General features: G+C 53.9%; 1 protein-coding gene across 50 annotated transcripts; it reads left to right on the forward strand.

Annotated features, from left to right (window-relative positions):
* The first annotated feature begins 1,467 nt into the window (after nt 1–1,467).
* On the forward strand, nt 1,468–23,065 carry SH2D6 (SH2 domain containing 6). Of its 50 annotated transcripts, none has more exons than XM_064377906.1 (21): nt 1,468–1,664; nt 3,457–3,564; nt 4,618–4,727; nt 6,104–6,160; nt 13,977–14,109; nt 15,824–15,849; nt 16,198–16,232; nt 16,585–16,655; nt 16,759–16,873; nt 17,448–17,500; nt 18,147–18,207; nt 19,035–19,081; nt 19,535–19,595; nt 19,995–20,073; nt 20,398–20,425; nt 20,550–20,574; nt 21,113–21,171; nt 21,463–21,638; nt 21,716–21,874; nt 22,536–22,664; nt 22,849–23,065. In XM_064377906.1, the coding sequence occupies exons 2-21, from the start codon at nt 3,496–3,498 to the stop codon at nt 23,000–23,002; spliced, it is 1,647 nt and encodes a 548-aa protein (XP_064233976.1). In that variant the 5' UTR covers nt 1,468–1,664; nt 3,457–3,495; the 3' UTR covers nt 23,003–23,065. The 50 variants fall into 50 exon arrangements, with proteins under 50 accessions (XP_064233976.1, XP_064233977.1, XP_064233986.1 ...); XM_064377907.1 differs by having other exon boundaries at nt 21,116–21,171; XM_064377916.1 differs by having other exon boundaries at nt 22,875–22,996.
* The last annotated feature ends 1,058 nt before the right edge of the window (nt 23,066–24,123 follow it).

A 24,123-nucleotide genomic window follows, 5' to 3' on the forward strand; every position in this document is an offset into this window, starting at 1 on the left:
GAGGCTGAGACAGGAAAATCACTTGAACCCGGGAGGCAGAGGTTGTGGTGAGCCAAGATTGCGCCGTTGCACTCCAGACTGGGCAACAAGAGCAAAACTCCGTCTCAAAATAAATAAATAAATAAAATAAAAAAGGTCTAGGGAAATCCTATCACCCAGTTTCTCCCAAAGGGGATTTCTTACATAAATATAGTAAATGTACCTTCCCTTTTTCCTTTTTTTTTTGAGAGAGTCTCACTGTGTCACCCAGGCTGGAGGGCAGTGACACAATCACACAGTCTCTCCTGGGTTCAAGCATATCTCCTGCCTCAGCCTTCCAAGTAGCTGGGATTACAGGCATGTGCCATCATGCCTTGGATAATTTTCATATTTTTAGTAGAGAAGGGGTTTTCCCATGTTGGCCAGGCTGGTCTCGAACCCCTGACCTCAGGTGATTCACCCACCTCAGCCTCCCAAAATCCTAGGATCATAGGCATGAGCCACTGCATCGGGCCATACCCTCCCTTTTAAGGTAAGGATCCTGAAGGCCCAGACCTTTTCTCCAGTGCTTTTGAGGTCTGATCCCGATAATAATAACACCTCGCTCATACCCTGAGCTTTGCAGTTTACAAAACACCCCTTCTCCTCACCCCCTCCTAAACTCTGTTGATTTTTATCGTCAAAGCAGACTTGCAGGCTAGGGTAGGCTAGGCTGGACCATAGGTTTTCTTGGTCAGGAGAGACTTCCTCACTCCCTGGGCTCCCCTCTGTAGTGGTGTCAAATAAAAATTTGATCAGTCAAGCCTGTAAGGTAACCAGCACTAATGTGCGGAGTCAGTCCTGGGCAGGCCTGTTTATTATTTTGAAACACTACTGATCGCACATTCTGGCCGACATCCTCGCCTGGCCCAGCCTTGCCCACCAGGCCTGGGCTGGGTCTCCTAGTCCAAGTTCTCACAAGAGGGCAGACCACAGCCAGAGCGCGTCCCTCTTTGTGCATCGGTTTGCCCACGTAGAGGTTAGTCCCGCAGGCGTGGCGGGTACATCTCAGGGTCGGCAGAAAGTGCCACTGGGAGCCCAGCCGGAGTTGCGGGCCTCGCGCCGGGGCCACTGTCCAGATCCAGTCTCACGAGAAAAACGAGGACACTGGAGGGCTGCACGCCCCGCTGCTAGTGCGACCACAACCCAGCCCCAACCTGGGGACTAGACCCCTATGAACTACAAATCCCAGCAGGCAGTGGGCTGCGGGGCGGGGTCTCGGAAGATGAGGCCTGCGGTGCCTTTGCTGAGCCCAGGTCCGGAGGGCCCTCCGGGACGAGGTCAGGAGGGAACGGGAGCACCAGAACAGACCCTCGGACACACTTACACACCGAGTCTCTCACACACGCACGCCCACACACCCGCTAGCGCGCGCAAGGGCGTCCTGGCCCCGCCCCTACAAACTACAAATCCCGACAGGCAGCGGGCCGCGGGGCGGGGTCTCGGGTGCTGATCAGGAAGCGAAGATTGCGCCAGGCCGGGTGGGATTTGGGTGGCTAGCAGGGGGCTCCCGTGCTGGGAAGGAGATGGCCTTCTCTCCTCGCAAACCCAGCTCCCCACCCCTGCACGCACCGCTCTACCCTGGAGTCGCTGGTCCGACCCCTCCTTCTCTGCGAACCTGAGCTCCACCCTGTCCTCCCTACCAGGTTGGGGCCGTAGAAGAGGATGGTGGGTGGGGGTTTGGGCTCACAGCCTGGTAGGTACGGAGAGTGACCTCCTGAACCCATCCTCCATTGCCCAGAGCAAACTCGCATTCCTGGAAGGAGGAGCAGCGCAGACCCTGAGGCGGAAGGTCTGTTAGTGTCCCTGTGTGGCCTGCAGGACTCCTGGAGAAGCCCAGGGAAGGCCTGGGTCCTCCAAGTCCGAGATGTAGGTCCCAGGGTTTTCAGGCCACGGTGTCTGACCGTCGTCGGCGCCTAGCGCCCAGGCATTAATTTTACATGGCAGAGTCAAGGTGAAGGTTAGGAGGCTGCCAGGAGGTAATAACCAGGGCACTCGCATTCAGCATCCTCTCTCTCAAACCACTCTTCTCACACCTCAGGGTCAAATGTCAGAACTCTTTTCCTAACTTCCCAGGTTACCCAAGGAGCTTCTGAGACGCTACAGAAGGGACTTACCCAGACCCTTCAGTGCAAGCCAGGAGAAACTCAGGGTCCGGCCTGCTCGGTGGGATGAGCTGTGCTGAGGCCCTACTTCATCCACCCTCTGGGGCCAGGGCAGCCTCTTTCCAGAGGCCTCTTCTCAGCTGATTTCTGGCTCCCAAGCGGGGGACTCAGGTTACACCTGTATCGGGAGCAGTGACACCACAGTGGCCAGCAACACACTGGACTTTCTGTCTCCAACTCCATTTTCAGCTTTTACACTTCCTGATCTGGGCATATATTGCTATATCCTGGATCATCAAGGAAGGAGGAAAATACCTAGTCAATGAAGGTTTCGCATGACCCTGTATGTCAGTGAGAGTTCATTCTTTCTTAGTTAGGTCGAGGCAAGCTACTTCATAGAAATATTTCATTTAATCCAACACCTAGAAACAGCTCCAGAAGGTATATTCAAAGTAGATTGCCCAAATTCTTTTGGTAGCAGATGTGGGGTTCATATTAACTGGTCGAGTGGTCTCTAAGCATGCCCATTTCTGCCTGGGAAGTTCTCAAAGGCTTGGTTTTCTGAATGTTTCTGTTAAGACAACCAGCCTTTTGTTGAGTAGCCCTTCTACCCCTAGAGACGAGAGATAGGTACCATAGAAACTTGGAGACAGCTATTGGCTCAGCCTCTGGACTCTTTAATAAGAACCCATTCTCTCTCTCTCTCTCTCTTTTTTTCTTTTTCTTTTCTTTTTTTTTTTTTTTTGAGATGGAGTCTCAGTCTGTTGCCCAGGCTGGAGTGCAGTGGCGCAATCTCGGTCCACGGCAACCTCTGCCTCCCGAGCTAAAGCAATTCTGCCTCAGCCTCCCAAGTAGCTGGGATTACAGGCACACACCACCACACCCGGCGAGTTTTTGTATTTTTAGTAGAAACGGGGTTTCACCATGTTGGCCAGGCTGGTCTCAAACTCTTGACCTCAGGAGATCAACCTGCCTCGGCCTCCCAAAGTGCTGGGATTACAGACGTGAGCCACCGGGCCCGGCCTGGAGTCCATTCTCTTATTATTAGAAATCTTATTATCAGAATGTGAGCTTCTGCATTCCAAGGCTTAGCAACAGACCCCCAAGTCAGTAATGGCTCATGGGACATGCAATGTGACAAAAACCGTTTAATACCCGTCCCTGCTCCCTGAAGATCAACCAGCAACCAGCAGGGTGCAGTTAAAGTTAGGTCATTACAGGGAATGTGGCTAAGGAAAGGCAAAGCCCAGGAAAAGTTGGGTTCTTTTGTTTTACGGGCCATTCCTTTATTTTACCTTTCTGATAACTAAAGCCTGGGTCGGTGGTCCTCTAGGCAACGCCCCTTCCACCGTCAGCCTTCCGGGCTCAGGAAATGAACGACAGGCTGCCACGCTCCTCCTCACCACCAGGGGTCGACCTCTCCCTTGGAACGACTGCTCAGGTAGCCATAGTGGCCTGGGACGGGGTGAGGGACGGTGGCTTTGGGTCTTTGTACATCAGATGGCCTTGGCCAGCATCCATTCCTCTTTGGCCTCAGCTTTTCTGTTGGTAAAAGGGAGGAAGGGTGATCTCAGGGCCCTCCAGGCCCATCAAGGAAGGAGATGGGGATGGAGGCATCCGAGAGCCACCGAGTCCAGTCTCTCCTAACAGGGAGGGTAGAAGGCCTGCTGGTTTTCCAGACCCTTTCCCATTCCCAGTCCTGGGAGAAAGGAACAAGGAAGCAGCAGGCACGGGAGAAGCTTGGCTCCCAGGCTCTGCGCTGAAGAAGAAAGCCTCTCACGCAGGCCATGCTACATTTGGTGGGGGAGAGAAAAGGCGGGGGAGGAACGGATGCCCCACCCTCTCAGGAAAGCCAATAGAGGAAAGGACCCAGTGGGGTGGGGAAGGTCGGTCAGAGATATCCGGGGAAGACAGTCCTTGTTGATCCATCTGCACTGGGAAAAAGGGGTTGTTTTCAGCAGGTAAACACAGCCGGGGCCTCAGGGCGTTGTGCCTCAGCCTAGGCCTGGTAGTCCATGACATATGGACAGGAAAAGAGCAAGACATGGGCCTTCCAGAGAAGAGAGACCAAAGATGTTTGCTGAGAGGCAGGCTTTGCGCAACCTGTAAAGAATGAGTAAGATTTGAATAGCAGCTACAACAAATATTGATTGAGAGCCTGCTGTATGCCAGGCTTGGAATTTGGCCGTGAACCTAACAGACACAGTGGCTGCCCATTTACATAGCGTGCAGTGGAGTGTGGGAGTTTACAGTCTAGTGAAATAAACCTGTAGATTTAATTATGGTGAGACCTCAAGAGAGTGGAGTAGGGGACTGCCCTGGTCTGAGACCCTCGCTGCTGAGGGAGGGTCACCTAAAATGGGGCCTGCAGGAGGAGGGAGGAAAGGGGCCAGGATGTTCCAGAGGAGGAATAACAAGTGTACACTCCAGATAAGAAGGGCCTGGTGAAGATTAGAAAGGGTGGAGAGAAGCCATGTCACCCTGTTTGCAACAGCTCCCCCCAACATCCAACCTCACCCGAGTTTCCTGTGCACTTGGTCACCTCCTGGCCTCTTTTTGGGGCAGAATCTGGGCATCGGATGACTGGATCAAGCTGAAAGACAGGTAAAGAGGCTGTGGTGGCTGGTGCGGTGGCTCATACCTGTAATCCCAGCACTGTGGGAGACCGAGGCAGGTGGATCATCTGAGGTGAGGAGTTCAAGACTAGCCTGGCCAACATGGAGAAACCCTGTCTCTACTAAAAGTACTAAAATTAGCCGGGCGTGGTGGCAGTTGCCTGTAATCCCAGCTACTCAGGAGGCTGAGGCAGGAGACTCTATTGAACCTAGGAGGCGGAGGTTGCAGTGAGCTGAGCAAGATTGCGCCACTGCACTCCAGCCTGTGCAACAGAGCGAGACTCTGTCTCAAAAAAAAAAAAAAAAGAGGCTGTGGCTGAGTGCAGGATAAAGAGCTGAGGTGGAGGTGAGAGGGCTGGGCTCTGGGAGACAGAGCCTCCCAAGTAGCTGGGATTACAGGCACCTGTGAAGAGGGTATTGCCATTTTGGGGATAATGTTTTTTGAAGTATGATATACATTTCAAGAGTCTTTTTTTCTTTAGTTTTTTTTTTTCTTTGTACTGTTTTGCTGCTATTAAGAATGCCCTTGGTCAGGTGGGATGGCTCACGCCTGTAATCCCAGCACTTTGGGAGGCTGAGATGGGCAGATCATCTGAGGTTGGGAGTTTGAGACCAGACTGACCAACATGGAGAAACCCTGTCTCTACTAAAAATACAAAATTAGCTAGGCGTGGTGGTGAATGCCTGTAATTCCAGTTACTTGGGAGGCTGAGGCAGGAGGATCACTTGAACCTGGGAGGTGGAAGTTGCAGTGAGCTGAGATGAGGCCATTGGACTCCAGCCTGGGCAACAAGAGTGAAACTCCATCTCAGAAAAACAAAAAACAAAAAAATGCCCTCTTGGCCAAGTGCGGTGGCTCACATCTACAATCCTAACACTTTGGGAGGCTGAGGCAGGTGGATTGCTTGAGCCCAGAAGTTCAAGATCAGCCTGGACAACATAGTGAAATCCTATATCTGTTTTAAAATTTAAAACATAAAAAAGAATGCCTTCAGCTGGGCGCGGTGGCTCACGCCTGTAATCCCAGCACTTTGGGAGGCTGAGGTGGGTGGATCACAAGGTCAAGAGATCGAGACCATCCTGGTCAACATGGTGAAACCCCGTCTCTACTAAAAATACAAAAAATTAGCTGGGCATGGTGGCGCGCGCCTGTAATCCCAGCTTCTCAGGAGGCTGAGGCAGGAGAATTGCCTGAACCCAGGAGGCGGAGGTCGCGGTGAGCCGAGATCGTGCCATTGCACTCCAGCCTGGGTAACAAGAACGAAACTCAGTCTCCAAAAAAAAAAAAAAAGAATGCCTTCTCTCTTTGTCATATTCTGTAAGGATTGAGTAAATATCTAGAAATTCCACTAAAATTTCCTTAAGTCAACAGGATGCAGCATGGTCCACCTGGACCCGTCACGTTGGAAGAGCAGAGAGAAGGTGAGTGTGAGGGAGTCCCTGGACATCAATGGAGGGACTGGGGCTGGGGAGGTAGGAGGGGCCTGATCTTTCCAGGCAGCAAGAAGCATTTGGTCTCTGTTCAAGGAGCCATGAGGAGTCACTTAAGGGTTTTAGGCAGAGCCGTGACACAACCAGGCTACTGTGAAGAAAGGTTCTGGAATAGGGCAGGGCAGGACAGGTGAGTGGGACAGAGGCACACCACCTTGGTGGGACAAAGGGAAGATATGAAGGTGCTGCTGGCTGGACGCTGTACCCTAGAGGCTGGCGAAAGCCAACCTCAACTCTCAGCCCTGGGTCTAACCCTTGGAGAACCTGAGCAGAGCTAGTGGAATGCCCTCTGGGAAAACAGACAAACTACGCACCAGACTTTTTTGTTTGTTTGTTTTGTTTTCTCAGATGATGTTTTGCTCTTGTCGCCCAGGCTGGAGTGCAATGGTGGGATCTTGGCTCACTGCAACCTCCATCTCCCAGGTTCAAGCCATTCTCCTGCTTCAGCCTCTCTAGTAGCTGGGATTACAGGCACCCACCATCACGTCTGGCTAATTTTTGTATTTTTAGTAGAGACGGGGTTTTGCCATGTTGGCCAGGCTGGTCTCGAACTCCTGACCTCAGGTGATCCACCTGCCTTGGCCTCCCAAAGTGTCAGGATTACAGGTGTGAGCCACCGCACCCACCTGTTTTTTTTTTTTGTTTGTTTGTTTTGTGATGAAGTCTTACCCTGTTACCCAGGCTGGAGTGCAATGGCATGACCTTGGCTCACTACAACCTCCACCTCCCACGTTCAAGTGATTCTCCTGTTTCAGTCTCCCATGTTACTTGGATGATAGGTGTATGCTACCAAGACCAGTTAATTTTTTGTATTTTTACTAGAGAGGGACTATTAAATGTTGGCCGGGCTGGTCCTCCTGAGTAACTGGATTACAGGCGCCCACCACAATGCCTGGCTAGTTTTTTGTATTTTTTAGTAGAGACAGGGTTTCACCCTGTTGGCCAGGCTGGTCTTGAACTCCTGTCCTCAGGTGATCCACCCACCTCAGCCTGCCATAGTGCTGAGATCACAGGGGTGAGCCACCGTGCCTGGCCAACAAACTACACACCAGACTTTCTGCCTACTCCCAGGGGAGACAGAGGGAGGGTCTCTCACAAAGCTCTGAAGCTGCGGCAAGAAATGATTGTGCACCAGGGAGGGACGAGGCAGGGGCCTCTTCTAGGGAGCCATCTGTCTCTCACTCTGTCAGCCCTTCATCGCCCATCACAGCTGTCCCCAGAGTCAGCTGAGTCAGCAGGCCTATGACGGCAGCAGGCGTGGGAGGAAGAGGGACTCAGCCAGCCCCATCATCCATTGGTCCAGGACAGCACCGTTCCTCCTACTGCAAACCGCTTTCCTCTGGGATTGCCCCAGCTTCAGCTTGAACCCAACCACAGATAGAATTCAGGGGGCCGCAGGCCCTTCCACCAGGAACGTCTTGGGCCTCTAACCTGAGCACCTGCTCTGGCAAAAATGTCCTGAGGACTCAAGGCCCCTTACCCTCGTGGGCTTCCTTCTCCACTTGCAGCTCCCTGTCCCACCACGGCCCCGTGTCCTCAGCTCCAGGCCTCTCCCCACATGCTTAACCCTAACCTCATGTTTAGAAAGTTCTTCCTTCTCTACCCCACCTACACTTCACTTGTCTTTGTGGGTTCCCATTCCACTGGGAGAGGAGTCCTTGTGTTATCAGCAACTCTTCTACTCCCCTCGCGAAGGGAAACCTGGCTTTCCCTTGGTGGCCCCCATGTAATCTCCCATTGGCCTGGCCTCCTGCTCCCTGGCTATCCCTTCCCCTAGTGCCTCTGTCTCCCAGTGCTTTCTCATATTTGAAGTCCAGGTCACATTTCCCTTCCTCTTTCCCTTCCTCTCTTCTTTTTCTTTCTTTCTATAATGATTGATTTTTTAAAATTATAAAAATAATTCATCATTGGGCACAGTAGGTCACATCTGTAGTCCCAACACTTTGGGAGGCTGAGGCAGGAGGATCATTTGAGGCCAGGAATCTGAGACCAGCCTGGGCCACATAGCAAGACCCCATTGTAAGGCCGGTTGCCTCACCGGGAGGTCTGACACACCCACCTCTGCACTCAGCACCTGACTCTGCACCCGGCACCAGGCTCTGCACTCGGAACCTAGCTCTGCCGCATGGCTCCCTTGGAAGGCTCCGGTTGATGCAACCCTGGCCGGCTCTTGCACCGGAAAACCCACTCAACAACTCGCCCATCAACCCGCCAACCAATAACGGCCCACCCTGTCTCAATCCCGCTCCCCTGGACCCAATCAGAGCACCCAGCTGTTGTTCGGTCCTCCTAGCCATAAAAACCCCTGCCCAGGAAGTCAGCACGACTTCTCTGGCCCCCTTTCCCCGGACCACAGAACCTCACCTGGGAGCTGAATAAATTGGCATTTAATATTCTTATACTGGCCTCAGTTTCCTCATTTTAAACTCGGCAATAACCCTTACACCCATGTCTACAAAAAATGTTTTCAAATTAGCTGGGCCAGCTGAGCGAGGTGGCCCACACCTGTGATCCCAGCACTTTGGGAGGCCGAGGCGGGCAGATCACGAGGTCAAGAGATCGAGACCATCCTGGCCAACATGGTGAAACTCCGTCTCTACTAAAAATACAAAAAATATTAGCTGGGCGTGGTGGCATGCGCCTGTAGTCCCAGATACTCAGGAGGCTGAGGCAGGAGAATCATTTGAACCTAGGAGGCAGAGGTTGCAGTGAACCAAGGTCACTCCACTGCACTTGCAGCCTGGCAGCAGAGTGAGACTCCATCTTAGAAAAAAAAAAAATTGCCGGCCGGGCATGGTGGCTCACGCCTGTAATCCCAGCACTTTGGGAGGCCGAGGCCGGTGGATCACAAGGTCAAGAGATCGAGACCATCCTGGTCAACAAGGTGAAACCCTGTCTCTACTAAAAATACAAAAAATTAGCTGGGCACGGTGGCGCGTGCCTGTAATCCCAGCTACTCAGGAGGCTGAGGCAGGAGAATTGCCTGAACCCAGGAGGCGGAGGTTGCGGTGAGCCGAGATCGCGCCATTGCACTCCAGCCTGGGTAACAAGAGCGAAACTCCGTCTCAAAAAAAAAAAAAGAAAAAAAAATTAGCTGGGCCTGGTGGTGTGAGCATGTAGTCCTGGTTACTTGGGAGGCTGAGGCTGGAGGATGACTTGAGTCCTAACCTAAACCTGAGGCAGGAGTTTGAGACTACAGTGGTCTATGATCATGCCATTGCACTCCAGCCTGGGTGACAAGGTGAGACCCTATCTCTAAAAATAAACAGGCCCAGCTGGGCATGGTGGCTCACGCCTGTAATCCCAGCACTTTGGGAGGCCGAGGCGGGTAGATCACCTGAGGTTAGGAGTTTGAGACCAGCCTGGCCAACATAGTAAAACCCCGTCTCTACTGAAAACACAAAAAGTAGCCGGGCATGGTGATGTGTGTCTGTAATCCCAGCTACTTGGGAGGCTGAGACAGAAGAATTGCTTGAACCTGGGAGGGAGAGCTTGCAGTGAGCCGAGATGGCACCACTGCATTCCAGCCTGGGCGATGGAGCGAGACTGCATCTCAAAATAAATAAATAAATAGTCCCAAGAGTATACAAGTATAACGCCATGACACTTAGTTCTATCTGGTTCCACCTTCCTAGGAGACACACACACACCTGGGCTCACTGTTTGGGTTTCTTAGCATTCATTTGGTGATCCCACTGACTCTGAAGTTTCATCTACAGATTAAAGTTCTTTTTTTTTTTTTTTTTGAGGCGGAGTTTCACTCTTATTGCCTAGGCTTGAGTGCAATGGTGCGATCTCAGCCTTATTGCAACCTCCGCCTCCCAGGTTCAAGTCAATCTCCTGCCTCAGCCTCCTGAGTAGCTAGGATTATAGGCGCCTGCCACAATGCCCAGCTAGTTGTTGGGAACCAGCCCAACTCCGTACATGGGTGCCCTGAGTCCTGGCAGTGACGAGGGATTGAGAAGAGGAAATAAAGATAGAGACACAAGAGAAGAATTTACAGCATGGGTCCAGGGGACCAACGCAAGCATGGAAAACGTGTTGGCCCTGAGCTCTGTGCTCCAAACACTTTTATTACGTGTATAATCTCATTGATTTTATGGGCGTGGAAGGGGAGGATAAAGAAGTAAGAAAGATAGCCTGTGAAGAGCACTTGAGACCCTTCTAAGACATACTAAACTAGTACTCTGAGTTTACCACCAATTGTTATCAGAGTGCGGCTGCATCAGAAGTATATCAGATGAGGAGCCACAGGGTCTGACCACACCCAACGCATCAAGGGGCTTTTATCTCCCGAGCATTGAGGACATAGAGCAATTCAAATCACTCCATATTCCAAGAACCTAGGCAGAGCCTGAGGCATTCTGTTCTGTAATCTCTGCCTTGCAAGGCTTTTCTCCTCCTTGCCAGCTCCCATCAGCAAAGACCCTCCCAGAACTTGTGAGCAGAGATCACCTCCCTTCTCAGAGATCTTTGCATAAGCCCTCTTTAGGGGGCCCTTATATAGTCTCCATGTTGAGAAGACATTTGTGGGACCAGAGCAGTATTCCCTGCTCTGCAGCCACCCCGAGGTGTTCCCTGGTGTTACTGTGCTCTCGGATGGTCTTTACCTTAGGCCTCCTGTTGCCTCTTGATTTCTAATTAACTGCACCAATAATATAGTTTAGTTCAGTGTATAAACTTCAGTGTACTCTGAGTCAAACAAGCTTATAATTATTTAGCTAGAATTAACATAGGTGTCCCTCTGGCCATCTTGACCCACACTAGTTTTTTGTATTTTTTAGTAGAAACAGAGTTTTACCACGTTTGCCAGGCTGGTCTCAAACTCCTGACCTCAGGTGATCCACCCATCTCAGCCTTCCAAAGTGCTGGGATTACAGGCGTGAGCCACCGTGCCCAGCCAGATTAAAGTTCTTAACTGAAAGTAAGAGAAGTCGACTTGGCTAGAAAATAATTTATTAAAACTATTCTGTAGCTCACAGCATCTCCAGCAGGGCCAGATAGCCAGGAATAATGTCCCAAAGGTCACAGCCAAGCCAGTCTGGCAGTCACCCTGGGCACTGACACCACTGTTTGCCAATGCCACTGATTTGGGCCCTGGGTGGTGGCACTAAGGGCTCTGGAAACAGGATTTGGCCGTCACCACCCTCCCAGGGTTCGTTCTTCTTGATGCCTGCTTCAGATCCACCTCTGAGACCTCTGACCACAGCCTGCCTACCTATCCCCCTGCAGGTCTTCAGAGCCACCTCCACCCTTCTCCTCACAATGAATCCATTTCACTCACACCCCAGGTCCCGGCTATACTTCACCATCTTCTGATGGTGTCTGCCGATGTCTGCTGGCAACAATGACCTTGAGTATTTCTTCCATATGTAGGTTTTTGTCCACGGTTCCAGGCTTATAACTCCCATAGCCCTGTTTAGAGGCTTTTTTTATTTTTTATTTTTGAGATGGAGTCTCTCTCTGTCCCCCAGGCTGGAGTGCAATGACGCAGTCTCAGCTCACTGCAACCTCTGCCTTCCAGGTTCAGGCAATTCTCCCGCCTCAGCCTCCAGAGTGGCTGGGACTACAAGTGCATGCCACCACATCTGGCTAGTTTTCCTATATATGTATTTTTCGAAACGGAGTCTCACTCTGTCGCCCAGGCTGGAGTGCAATGGTGCAGTCTCGGCTCACTGCAACCTCTGCCTTGCAGGTTCAGGCAATTCTCCCTCCTCAGCCTCCGAAGTAGCTGGGACTACACGTGCATGCCACCAGACTTGGCAATTGTTTTTTTTTTTTTGAGACAGAGTCTCACTCTGTTGCCCAGGTTGGAGTGCAGTGGCACTATCTCAGCTCACTGCAACTTCTGCCTCCTGGGTTCAAGCGATTCTCCTGCTTCAGCCTCCTGAGTAGCTGGGACTACAGGTAGACACCACCATGCCCAGTTAATTTTTGCATTTTTAGTAGAGACAGGATTTCACCATTTTGGCTAGGCTGGTCTCAAACTCCTGACCTCATGATCTGCCTGCCTCCCTCTCCCAAAAGTGCTGAGATTATAGGCGTGAGCCACCATGCCAGGCATTTAGAGGCTTTTGTTAGGATGTTGACTGTGTTAGGCCTCGGGAAACAGAATCTCTCTGGCCTTCTCCTGCCCTCCTTTCACCCACCCAAAGCAGGACTCTAATCTTCCTCTACCTTTCTGATTTGGGAACCCTAATTCCAGAGAGGGTCCTACCCCATACTCTGGGGGAAAGAATGCTGTGGTCATGAATTTTCCATTAAAACCCAAATGGGGCTGGGTGTGGTGGCTCACGCCTGTAATCCAAGCACTTTGGAGGCCAAGGCGCGAGGATCGCCTGAGGTCGAGGGTTTGAGACCAGCCTGACCAACATAGTGAAACCCTGTCTTTAATATATATATATATATATATATATATATATATTTAAAAAATTAAAAAACCCAAATGACCTGGTTCAGAGAGCTTCCTGATAGCCGGTCACGTGGAGGCTCCTGGAGGGTGGTGTGCCCAGGGAGGGCATGGAGCCTCCGCATCCTTTCCCTCTATTCCTGCCCTACGCATCTCTTCATGTGTATCCTTTGCAGTATCCTCCATAATAAACCAGAAAACCTAAGTAAATGTTTCACTGAGTTCGGTGAGCTGCTGCTCCAGCAAATTAATCAAACCCTAAGAGGAGGTCATGGGAACCCCAGCTTGAAGCCAGTTGGTCAGAAGTCTTGGAGGCCTAGACTTGTGCCTGGTATCTGGGGTGGCAGGGCATCTTGGGGACTGAGCCCTCCACCTGTGGGATCTGACTCTGTCTCCAGGTAGGTAGTGTTGGAATTGAATTGGCAGATACCCCACTGGTGTCCGTGGCAGAACTGATTGCTCACTTGGTACTGGGGAGAACCGCCCACCCCGCCACCACCACATTTGGTCACAGAAGTCTCCTCTGGGTTGATTGTTGTGTGTGAGAGCAGGGGAAAATCCATCTGAGTTTTTTCTAAATACCACTATGTGTTTTCTGAGGGTGGATTTAGACTACTTGAGCCCATGGCCCATTCTCAGTAGCTAAGACCTGAAAAATTTGGAGAATCACTTTGTGCTATGGAAGGATCATAAAACAGGCACTCAGGTGCTGCAGACAATGGGGCGTGAAAGCTTCAAAATGTGAGTTTCTAGTAAGTCCACTTCCAGGAATTCATACCCATGGAATACCTATGGTGTGCACAGAACAATTCCGTGCCAAAGACGGATAAAGAGGATGTCCCAATCTGCCTGTGTGACCAGACAAGGCCACTGAGGCAGACCTCTTTCCTTCCCCTTCTCCTAGATCTGCCCAGGCCAGCATCCCCACCCAGATAGGATGGACTCCGTCCTCTGCCTGGGGCCCTTTCACTCACCCAGGCCTTGGCATTTGCCTATGCAAAGCCCTGAACAGAGCAGGGAGGTGGCTGGAGTGAGGGCAGCATGGACTGGGAAACTCACTCAGGCTGAGGTTTACAGTGGGGTGGTGTCCAGAACCTCTCACTGACCCTGATTCCAAAGGAGTTCCCCTTGGGTGAAGGAAGTTGCCCCCTGCCTATGGTTCAAAATGTGGAAGAAAGGTCAGCTGGGAGTGGAGGACAAAGAATAGACCCAGCAGGACCAATTCTGGGTGAGGATTTGTTCTTTGTGTTTTTTCACTTTTTCCCTCTGTACCAAATGGCTCCCTGTGAAACCACCCAATAACTCTTCTTGGTTTCTTGGGTGCCCGTTTGCCTGCAGATCCCAGGAATTGTCTGGTCTTCCTCTCCATCCCTGGGTGTCTCCCCAGTGCCCCCAGCCTGGTGGTTCCAAAGCTGCAAGCACATGGGCTTCGTTTCTCCTTTGTGCCAACAGCCAGGATGCCACCAAAACAGTAAGCACAAGAAAGCTCCATGATCATCATTCATGACTGTGATCTGTGTTTCCTTATCCCCTGACTTAGAGTCAGACACCAGGCCCCAGCTCTCCTTTTTATTGTGACCCTTCTCAGAAAGTCAAGGTTCCAAAATTCACTCAGGTAACAGGGCCCCTGGAAGTCATGCGCTCCCTTAAGAAAGGTCACAATTAGCACTGCTAATTCCATCGTAGGAAAGGAAGGTCTTTTTTTTTTTTTTTTAACTTTTTTAAATAGAGACGAGGTTTCTCCCTGTTGGTCAGGCTGGTTTCAAACTCCCAACCTCAGGTGATCCACCCTCTTCAGCCTCCTAAAGTGCTGGGATTACAGGCGTGAGCCACCATGCCCAGTGACAGGAGGGTCTTGACCCAATCCTGGAGAGATACAGGACATTTAGCCTCTAGGGCATGGGCTCTGGGGCAGGCAGAGTTGGGGTTGAATCCCACCTATAACACTTGCTAATTGCATGACCTCAGAAAGCTATTCCACTTCTCAGAGCCTCAGTGTTAGGACTGAATTGTGTTTCCCTAAAATTCATATGCTAAAATCCTAACCTCCCATGTGACTATTTAGAGATAGGGTCTTTAGGGAGGTCATTAAGGATAAATGAGGTCATGGGGGTGGGGCCCTAATCTGATAGTGTGGGTGTCTTCATAAGAAGAAGGGTTACCGGAACCGCCTCTCTTTGTGCGTGCACAGACAAGAGGCCATGTGAGGACACAGAGAAAGCAGCTGTTTACAAGCCAGGAAGAGAGGCTGCATCACAAACCTACCCTTACGCACCTTGATCTTGGACTTCTAGCTCCAGAACAGTGAGAAAATCACATTTCTGTTGCTGAAGCCACACAGTTTGTGGGTTTTGGTTATGGCAGCCCCAGCTGACTAATACATTCAGTTTCCTCATTTGAAAAGCAGGGATAAAACTAGTACTTGCAGCACAAGGTTACTGTGAGACTCTGATGAGGAAACACACGTCATGCCTGCCCGTTTCGTTTTCCTACAGCATCTTCAGGGCCTGGAACAATCTCTGGCAGACAGTGGATGTTCAGTAAATACCCACTGAATGGATAAATACATCCATCGAAAAGTGAAGCTGCCCCATTAAATATGAGAGCCTCTGTCTAGGCGCTTCCCTCACCTTCACTTCCCTGACCATTGGTCACCACTCACCAGCAAATGACAACAGTAGTAAAGGTTTAAGAAAACTGCAAGCCCAGCCTGCTGTTTTTAATTGGATCTGCCAAGTAATGTAATGTCTATGAAATAAGAAAGGCGACACTGATCAGAGAGCTGAAGGAAGCCTGAGAACGCTGGTCTAGCTTAGCTCTTCCTGCTGTCGGGCAGAGGGGCTGGAGACCACAGCATGGGGATGGCCCACCTAGGGGAGGCTGAGCGAGCTGGGGCTGGGCCCTGGGAGTGTCCTGGATAAAGCTGGTCTGGGGTTGGAGGCCACAGCAGATCCATCTTCCTGGTGTTTGGGAGATGCAAATGATGGGAACAATGGAGCCCTTGTCCCCAGGCCATTTGTGGCAGATCCCAGGCTCCAGGGAGGCAAAACTCCTCTGCCTCTGCCATGGTAAGATGTGGTCCTCGGGCAGCCCCAGGCACACCAACCTGCCCACCTGGGATGCCCAGGACTCAGCCAGGGAGAGGCTACACTGACCCCTCTTCTCCCCACCCTGGCTCTTTCCAGGACAAGCTCATTGGGAGCAGACACCGGTAAGTACTGGGGCTCCTCTCTCCCCTGCCTCCTGTCTCTCTCTACCCCTCCTCTCCTGGGCACAGTCATCCCAGGAGCTGTGCTGGCTCTGCCAGGACCCTCTCTGCCCAGGGAGACCATTCACATGCCTCCATCTCTTAGTCAGCCCTAGGGATCCCCAAGGGCACCAGCTCATGCAGCTGTGCGCCCACAGGCACTAGCTCTGCCCCCAGCCTCCTTCTCTGCTGCCCTGATCCCAAGGTCTCTGTCAGTCACACTGTCATAGATATGATTGTCCCAGAACACAGCGTCTGTCTCACACAAACTCAAGGGTCCCTTGGGCAGAGTTGACTAAAGTGTGCTTGCAGGCTGGGGCCACCGCTCCCACCCCCCAGATGTGTGGGTAAGTGACAGTGGGCAAGAGGGGCCCAACAGACTGGGATCCCTTGCAAGTCAGGTCCCCCCAGTGACTCTGCACACCTCCTACCTCCCAGAGCCCAGCACTGCTGAGTCACAGGGGCCTCACTCTCCCATCTGTCTTGGCCAGAATCAGGGGTGCAGAAGGCAGGGGATGGGCATAGGTAGAAGGGCCCCTTGTTTCCAAAATGCCTACCTCAGTGGCCCTGCGGCAGCATTGGAAATGCCTGTGATGAGTGGTTCCTTTGAGCTGAAGCACTGGCGCTGTCAAGGGCAGGTGGTTTATTATACTGGGGAAAGGTGGGCAGGGAGGAGGTGAGGCTAGCCTGTCTGTGCAGACTCCCCAGGTTGGAGAGAAGATGCCCCCAGCCCATCCTTTCTGCCTGCCCCAGGGACCTGGAGACACAAGGTGAGTCTGGCTGCTGAGGCTGGGGTGGGGGAGGTGGCAGCCAGAGCCTGTGCTGAACACCCTCTCCCCTCCATTCCCGCTCACTGAGCATCCTTTCCTCCAGGCCCAGGAGGAGGACGAGGAGGAGAATAAGTATGAGCTTCCCCCCTGTGAGGCTCTGCCCCTCAGTCTAGCCCCTGCCCACCTTCCTGGCACTGAGGAAAACTCCTTGTACCTGGGTGAGGGCTGGGAGGTGGGAGGCAGGGAGGCTGGGTGCTTGGGCAGGGCAGGAGGGTCCCCATAAGATTAGAGGGCACAGGCCTTGCCTCTCCTCCCCTGCCTGTGCTGAGGCAGCAAGGGAGGCCTCAGCTGGCAGCCATCGGGGCCTCTTGGCTGGGCAGAGAGAGAGAGAGAGAGAGAGAAAGAGAGAGAGATGAAGGAACGGAGGGAGGGAAGGCAGAAGGGAGGAAGAAGAGTGGGAAGGGAAAAGGAGGGGTGGTGTAACCAAGGCAACAGCCGGGGCCTGGCATTCCCCTTCTGAGATCCCAACACTTCTTCAGGCCAAGGGTGGGGGTGCTGGGAGAGCCCTGGCTGCTGCTGGCATCCCACCCCCACTGCTCAGCTCCTCGGCCAGGTGGGGGCAGGGAAACTGCCCGCCTCCAGTTGCCATGGAGACTGGGCTGTCAGGAAGCCAATGAGCAAGGGGAGCAAGGGAAGGAGGAGGAAATGGAGGCTAGGTGGCTGGGGGGGAAGGAAAATGGGAACCCGCCTGGGAGGAACCCACCAGCTCACAACACATGCGGTCTTTTCCAGATCACTCTGGCCCCCTGGATCCATCCAAGCCACTCCTGCCTCAGCCCACCATGGTGAGAGGCCTCCCCAGAAGTCCCTCCTTCCCCACCCACCCCACCCCAAGCTGCCATTTCCCAGTGAGTGAATCTTAGAGGCATCTCATTTGCAAGATACCCCCACATTTGCATTCAAGAGGCCCTGAAAAATTAGATGCCAGATGCAGAGAAGCCAGAGCCCTGCCGCTGTCAGTCACTCCTCCAACTCCTGGCCTGGTCCTTCCACCATCCCCTCAGCTTCACCCAGGGTGTCCTTCTCACCTGCCTGAGGGGGAGGGAAGGGGCTCAGCTGCCCTTTCCCTGGATTCTGGGACCTGAGGACCCCTCTCCACCTCCAGAGTGAAGAAGTCCCTACCTCAGCTGCCAGTCACTGCCAACTCTCATTCCCACCTTGATCCTAGTGGGACTTTTTGGATTTTGAAAGCTACCACCTTTATCATACATTTCACTAGAATTTTTGTAAAAAGCAGGAGTGATTCACAACAAAGAAAGAGCCACAGAGTAGAAGCAAAGACAAGAGTCGTCTGTTTTGTACATTTTTTAAAGCTACACAGATGCAAGTGGTCCCATCCTGTCCCATCGTCCCTTCCTTGCCCTCCTGGAAGGAAACGTACCTCAGTTTCCTTCCCCCATCTGCCCTCACCGGCCCCCATTGTGCCCACAGCTAAAGGGAGGAGTGAGCCTGCCGGTGACCAGGAAGCAGGCACCTGTCTTCGGAAGGCGAGGTAATGTGATGTCCTCTCTTTCTGTGGCTCCATCCCTGGGACAGGGAGTCCTCCTGCCACAGGGTAGAGCTGTGCTTGTCTGATATGGGTCTCATACTCTGCCCCTTCATGGCACCAAGGGATGTGCCATGAAGGGGCAGAATATGAGAACCAGAGTATGAGACCCACATGGCTGTGCCCCTTTTTACTTACCGATTTCTAAGGTAGGCAGGCAGTTGGCGTTGCCTCTAATGAAATGAATGAGGAGACTGAGGCTCAGGGATATGAAATGCTGTGCCTAAGATCACACAGAAGCAGAGTCTGGTCTACTTTTTAAAAATTTTTTTTGGCTCGACTCCTCTGATTTTTTTTTTTTTCTTTTAAATCAGTCTCACTCTGTTACCCAGGCTGGAGTGCAGTGGGGTGATCTTGGCTCACTGCAACCTCCACCTCCCGGGTTCAAGTAATTTCTGGCTAATTTTTATATTTTCAGTAGAGAGGGGGTTTCACCATGCTGTCCAGGCTGGTCTCGAACTCCTGACCTCAAGCGATCCACCCACCTCGGCCTCCCAAAGTGCTGGGATTATAGGCATGAGCCACTGTGCCCAGCTGCTATGATTTTTTTGAACAGTCCAAAGTCATTTGGAGCCAGGCCTGGCAAGTCAGTTGGGAGGTCAGGACAGGTGACACCATAGGCTGTGCAGAGAATCATCAGGGGATAAGGAAAGCTTTCTCCAGGGGCTTCAAAGCTGATACTTAGAGGCCCTCCTCAGAGGCGCCCTAAGGGACTCTGCTTTTCCAGCCTCAGGCCCACTGAATTCCTTTCTTCTCCCTGCTGCACATGACAGGTGGTTCCCTCCTTTTCCTTCCAGAGCAAGGTGCATCATCCAGAATGGTGAGCAGCCCCTCCATCTCCACCTCACATTCCAGGGTTCTGGTTAGGAAACTGGAGGGGTGGGATGGAGTGGGGGGCGAGGGAGGCCCAGGAAATATCCCTGAAACCAAGGGAAAAGGCCCAGAGCAGAGCCCCTGCCCCTCAGCCACAGGCCCCTGGCAGGCATGAGCCAGCTGTCCTGAGGGTACCGCTCAGGGCTCCTCCTCACACTCTCTGAGAGCTGCGGCCCATGGGCACCTCTGAAGGGGAAGGTGCCTGTGGGATGCCCCCTCTCAGGCAGAGGAGAAATTGTAATCATTCAAGCTGGCTCCCAGAAAGAGGGTCACTGTGTGAGGCGGGAGTGGGGTGCCTGCCACGCCTTCAAATTGATGGCTCCTCCCCCAGGACCCCTAGTCCTAAATGGAACCCCAGGACTGGGCAAACCATGGTCCCACACACCCCTCCCTACATTAGGTACCAGGCCTTCCAAAGAAACCTGATGAGGACCTCTACTTGGAATGTGAGCCCGATCCAGGTGAGCCCCTCCCTCAGCTCCAGACCCCTCCTGCCCGAGGCCCTCAGCTGCCCAGAGCACGACACACTCTCCTAGCTCTATCTGCTCCCCTTGCCGCCTCTCACCACCCCCAACAACATGCATTTGCCTTCAGTCACTGCATGGTCATCACACTTCTGCCTGTGGTCCAGGTTAACCCATGCTGTGCCGGCAAGGGAGGTGCCCCACTTAAAGCATGGGCTGGGTGGGGCTCCCCATCTGCTGCAGCCAGGACAGCATCTGCCTCTGGTTGGAAGCACTCCCAGAAAGTCCAGGCTGCAGAGAAGCAGCAGGCCCTGCAGCTGTTCTCAGCCCCACCCTGGCCAGCGTGGGTTCCCTGCCTGGTGCCCAGCCGAGCCCAGTCTGCCCTCTCTGTTTCAGTCCTGGCTTTGACTCAGACTCTCAGCTCTCAAGTCCTGATGCCCTCAGGGCTTCTGCCCAGGGCAACAGTGGTGCCTAGGTAAGTGCCCCAACCAGGTGTGTGCATGTGTGTGTGTGTGAGAGAGAGAGAGAGACGCGCGCGCACACACACACACACACGCACGCAGAAACAGCACCCCATTGCTTATAGCCATTACTAGAAATAAGATAAAAAAAAAAAAAAGAAAAGAAACAGCACCCCAATTCAGCCTTCCCCAGCCCTGACCCTGGGATGGGATCTCCTTGCACTGTCCCAGGGCCATTGGCAGTGGTGGCAGGGGCAGCTTTGATGCTGGATTCACTGGCTCTTTCTCTTAAAAAACACAAAGACCCTGAGCTCTGTCCCCCAATTTTCTTCCCACAGGCCCACATTCCCCCAGGAAACTTGGAATGTAAGAGGCTAATGGTCAGGGGAGAAGAGAGGGAGGCAGGGAGGGAGACTCAGGGTGGGACCTGGGGCCCGGGCGGCAGGCCTGCAGGGCCCGGCCTCTTCTGATCAGACCTCCTGTGTGCCAGGGCGCAGCGGATGCCACCTCTAAAGGTGAGTACAGGCTGGTCCAAAGGTAGTGAGTTATCTCAACTGATTGTTCACAGTCAGTTACAGATCAAACTCCTTCCCTGCTTCTCACAACTGCACTTGACTAGTCTGAAAAAAAAATAAGTAGGTGACTGCAGGCATCTTCAGCATGAATGTAGGTTGTCCTGCCAGCGCCTACCCCAGCCCCAGCCCTGCAGGCCAGACTCCCTCAGGCCTCACTTTCCTAAGGATGTCCCTGAAGCTCTGACTCCAGATGAGATCAGGCCTGAGGGGACCCTCGGGGATTTTCGAGGGTCTGTGCCAAATCAGGAAGCTCCTAGTCTGTGCCCCAAGATCACATCTCATTTGGAAGTCACTTGAGGCCTGGCTGGTGGGTCCTGCCAGGGCACTGGACCTGGAGAGTGGGAGAAGCACTGGGCGCCTGGGTTTGGGCTCGGGCCCATGCATGCCTCCTCCTGCTCCCCACCCCTGCACCTGTCCCCTAGAAGTCTCCCTTGTCCACCCCCCACACAGCCCCAGCTCTATAATCTGATTCTTCTAGCAGGAAGGAAATTGTCTCTTCCCTCTGCAGCCCCCACTGGGAGCGCCTCAGCTGTTGAGGTGAGGAGGGGCTGGGAGCAGGCTGTGGGGAGGGGTTCGGGGAGCAGAGCCTAAGGGTCTTCACCCAGGAATCCTCTTGGGCTGAAGGGTGCACCACCGCGAGAACACATGTTGGACACACATGTGCGACACCCCGCTGTGCCCCAGACAGGGACACCTCTTTGTTCTGCCTGCCGGGGACTCAGTTGAGCAAAGGCAATGGGAACACAAAAAACTGCACTCTGGGTCCTCGGCACCCCACGTCCAATCCAGTGCCCTGGCACATCTCTGAGTGGCTGTGTGTATGCACAGGATGGCAACCTGCTGGCTCAGCCTTGGTACTCAGGGAACAGTGACCGCCATGCTGTTGAGACTGCCCTGCTCCGCTTACAAAAGGTGGGCAGCCACGGAGCCCGGGCCTTCTCCGAAACCCCTTCTTCTCACAGGTTGTGGCCGGCCCAGCAGTGGGGCACAGGAGAGCCAGGAAGGTTCTGACCCCATCATGGGTAGGGGCGGTGGGAGGGCCATTGGAAGATGAGTTTGATGGCTGGGGTCTCCTCCACAGGATGGGGCCTACACCGTGCGCACCAGCTCGGGGCCTCATGGCTCCCAGCCCTTCACCCTGGCAGTGCTTCTCCGAGGCCGGGTCTTCAACATTCCCATCAGGCGGCTGGATGGCGGGCGCCACTATGCCCTGGGCCGGGAGGGCAGGAACCATGAGGAGGTGGGAGCTGGAGGAGGCAGGGGCCTAAGGAGGGGCAGCACAGCAGTACCTGAGACCCAGCCAAGAGCATTTGCCTAGGGAAAAACCCGCATTTTGTATGTTTATGGGGTGGGCGGAAATGACAGAGCCCAGAGCCCTGAACTCCTTCCCAGACACCTGGCACTCTGGGAAGAGGCTCTAGGGGTGGAGGTGCTCCTCCTGCCATGGCTCAGTCTGCACAGGGTCGAGGTGGGGGCCTCTGTGTCTCTAATGAACCCATTTGGGAGGAGGGCAGGGTCCAGGTTCTTCAGAATCTTGTCTACCTCCCCTGATGACTCTACGTCACACCCAGCATTTGCTGGGGTGCAAACTAGAGACAGTCACCCACCACTCAGCTCCCCACACTAGGGGACCTGGGCAGAGGCACGCCCTAGAGTCAGTTTGATCTAGCCTTGGACATAAGGGTCTGGCCAGCGGCGTGCCCATGGGTGCAGCAGCAGGAAAGCTACCTGAGGCTTGGAACCAGGCAGCAAAATGGCAGTGGAGCTGCATGGGGCAAACAGGAAGGAAGATATCTAGAAAAGTGTCAAAAGCCACCTTGCCAGAGTCCCACAGTTGCCTCAGGAAGTTGCTCCCAGCATGAGGGTCACGGGACTCACAGATGCCCTGCCTCCCTGGCCAGCGCTTCCCCTCTGTGGCCGCCATGGTCCAGCACTTCACGAGACACCCCCTGCCCCTTGTGGACAGACACAGCGGCAGCCGGGAACTCACCTGCTTGTGCTTCCCCACCAAGCCCTGAGGCCACAGCGAGGTACACAGCGCCTTTGGAGTTTGCTTCTTGCCCCACCCCACCTTGGGCTGTCTTCCTCTCTCTTCCTCACCTCTCACCCTAGCGTTTCCCATGCCCACAAGCGGCACTAATGGAGAAAAGCTGCCTGAAGACCCACCCCATGCTCACCTAGAGCCCGACGCCGCCCTCCCTGTTGCCTCTCCAGGGCTGATACCTCTTCTTGGCCTCCAGGAATGCAGGTGTCCGCCCCACTCACTAAGTCCTGGATGAAGGAACCGTGGTGGCCTAGACCAGTCAGGGGACAGCACAGGCACTGCTGGAACAGCAAACGATCCCCTCACATCCACTTGGGGTCCTAGCACACCCTGGCGGGGAACTGGCCTGCCTTGCAGAAGTGTTTCTCTTTCAATAAACATTTGTAGAATAAATTCTTGAAGCTGCTAAATGAAGCAGAGGTGGCCTGCACGAGGAGGCCCCGTGGTTCTCAAGTGTCACAGGGCAGACTAGCCAGCAGTTATGGAGATGCAGGAGCCAGGCCAGGGCGGAAAGGGCCAGTAGTTTCTACCTCGGATTGGGACTTTTACCTTTAGATGCTCTGTGCGGAGAGGCCAGGCCGTATGGCTGATTTTTGTTTTGCTTTGTGGGGGTTGAAGTGGGGAAGGGAGGGAGGCTCAGTGCTGTCTCTGACACACTATTAAACAAGGAGAATGGAGTCCATTACCGACTCCTCCAACATCTATCTACTGTACAGCTCTCCCGGGGGAGTGATGAGCCTGATTTTGGGAGTTTGGTGTTGTCTAGAGCAGGGGAGACAGTGGGCCCGGGAAACATCAGTATGTGATGCTTCAGTCTAGAGTGAAAAACTAGGGAACGCTCAACAGTGGCGCTCAGAGAAGACAGGACGGCTGGCGGGAGCTTGGGGGCGGTGGGAGGTGGGGGGCGCTCCAGGTCCCCAGGCGGCCAGGCGGAGCTGCGAGACAGGGTGCGGACCCCGAGGCCCGGGGAACACCGGGTGGCCGGCGGCCTGCAGGCGGGCGAGGGCGTCGGGCGGCGCTGGGCAGGCCACGGGCGGGGGCGCCTCGGCCCTGGCGCGGCGCCCGGAACACCCCGTGCCGGAAGCGCCATGTGACCGTGACTCCGCAGAAGCGGCGAGCGCCGCGAAACAAAGGGCGCCTCTGCGGCCGCCTCGAGCTCGGGCCGGCACGGAGGGCCCGGACCCCCTACCCCACTCCGAATCCCCGGACTCCCCGACCCTGCTTGCCCTTCGACCCCAGGCTCTGGCCGGCCGGGAGGCGCGGGAACCCCGCGGAGATGGGGCGGGCACCGAGGACGCGGAGATGCCAGCGCGAGGCGGGAGGCGGGAGGCGGGGTGCGGGGCGGCAGGGCGTGGACGGTCGCCTCCGTCACTGCGGGCTCCTGCGGATTACCGCCTCGGAACCTTCATTTCTTGCCCGTAATAAGGGGAAGATAATCATCCCTA

Source organism: Aotus nancymaae, unplaced genomic scaffold (genome assembly GCF_030222135.1).
Source record: "Aotus nancymaae isolate 86718 unplaced genomic scaffold, 86718_ANA_hifiasm-v0.15.2.pri h1tg000017l, whole genome shotgun sequence".
In the NCBI taxonomy this organism is placed as follows: Eukaryota; Metazoa; Chordata; class Mammalia; order Primates; family Aotidae; genus Aotus; species Aotus nancymaae.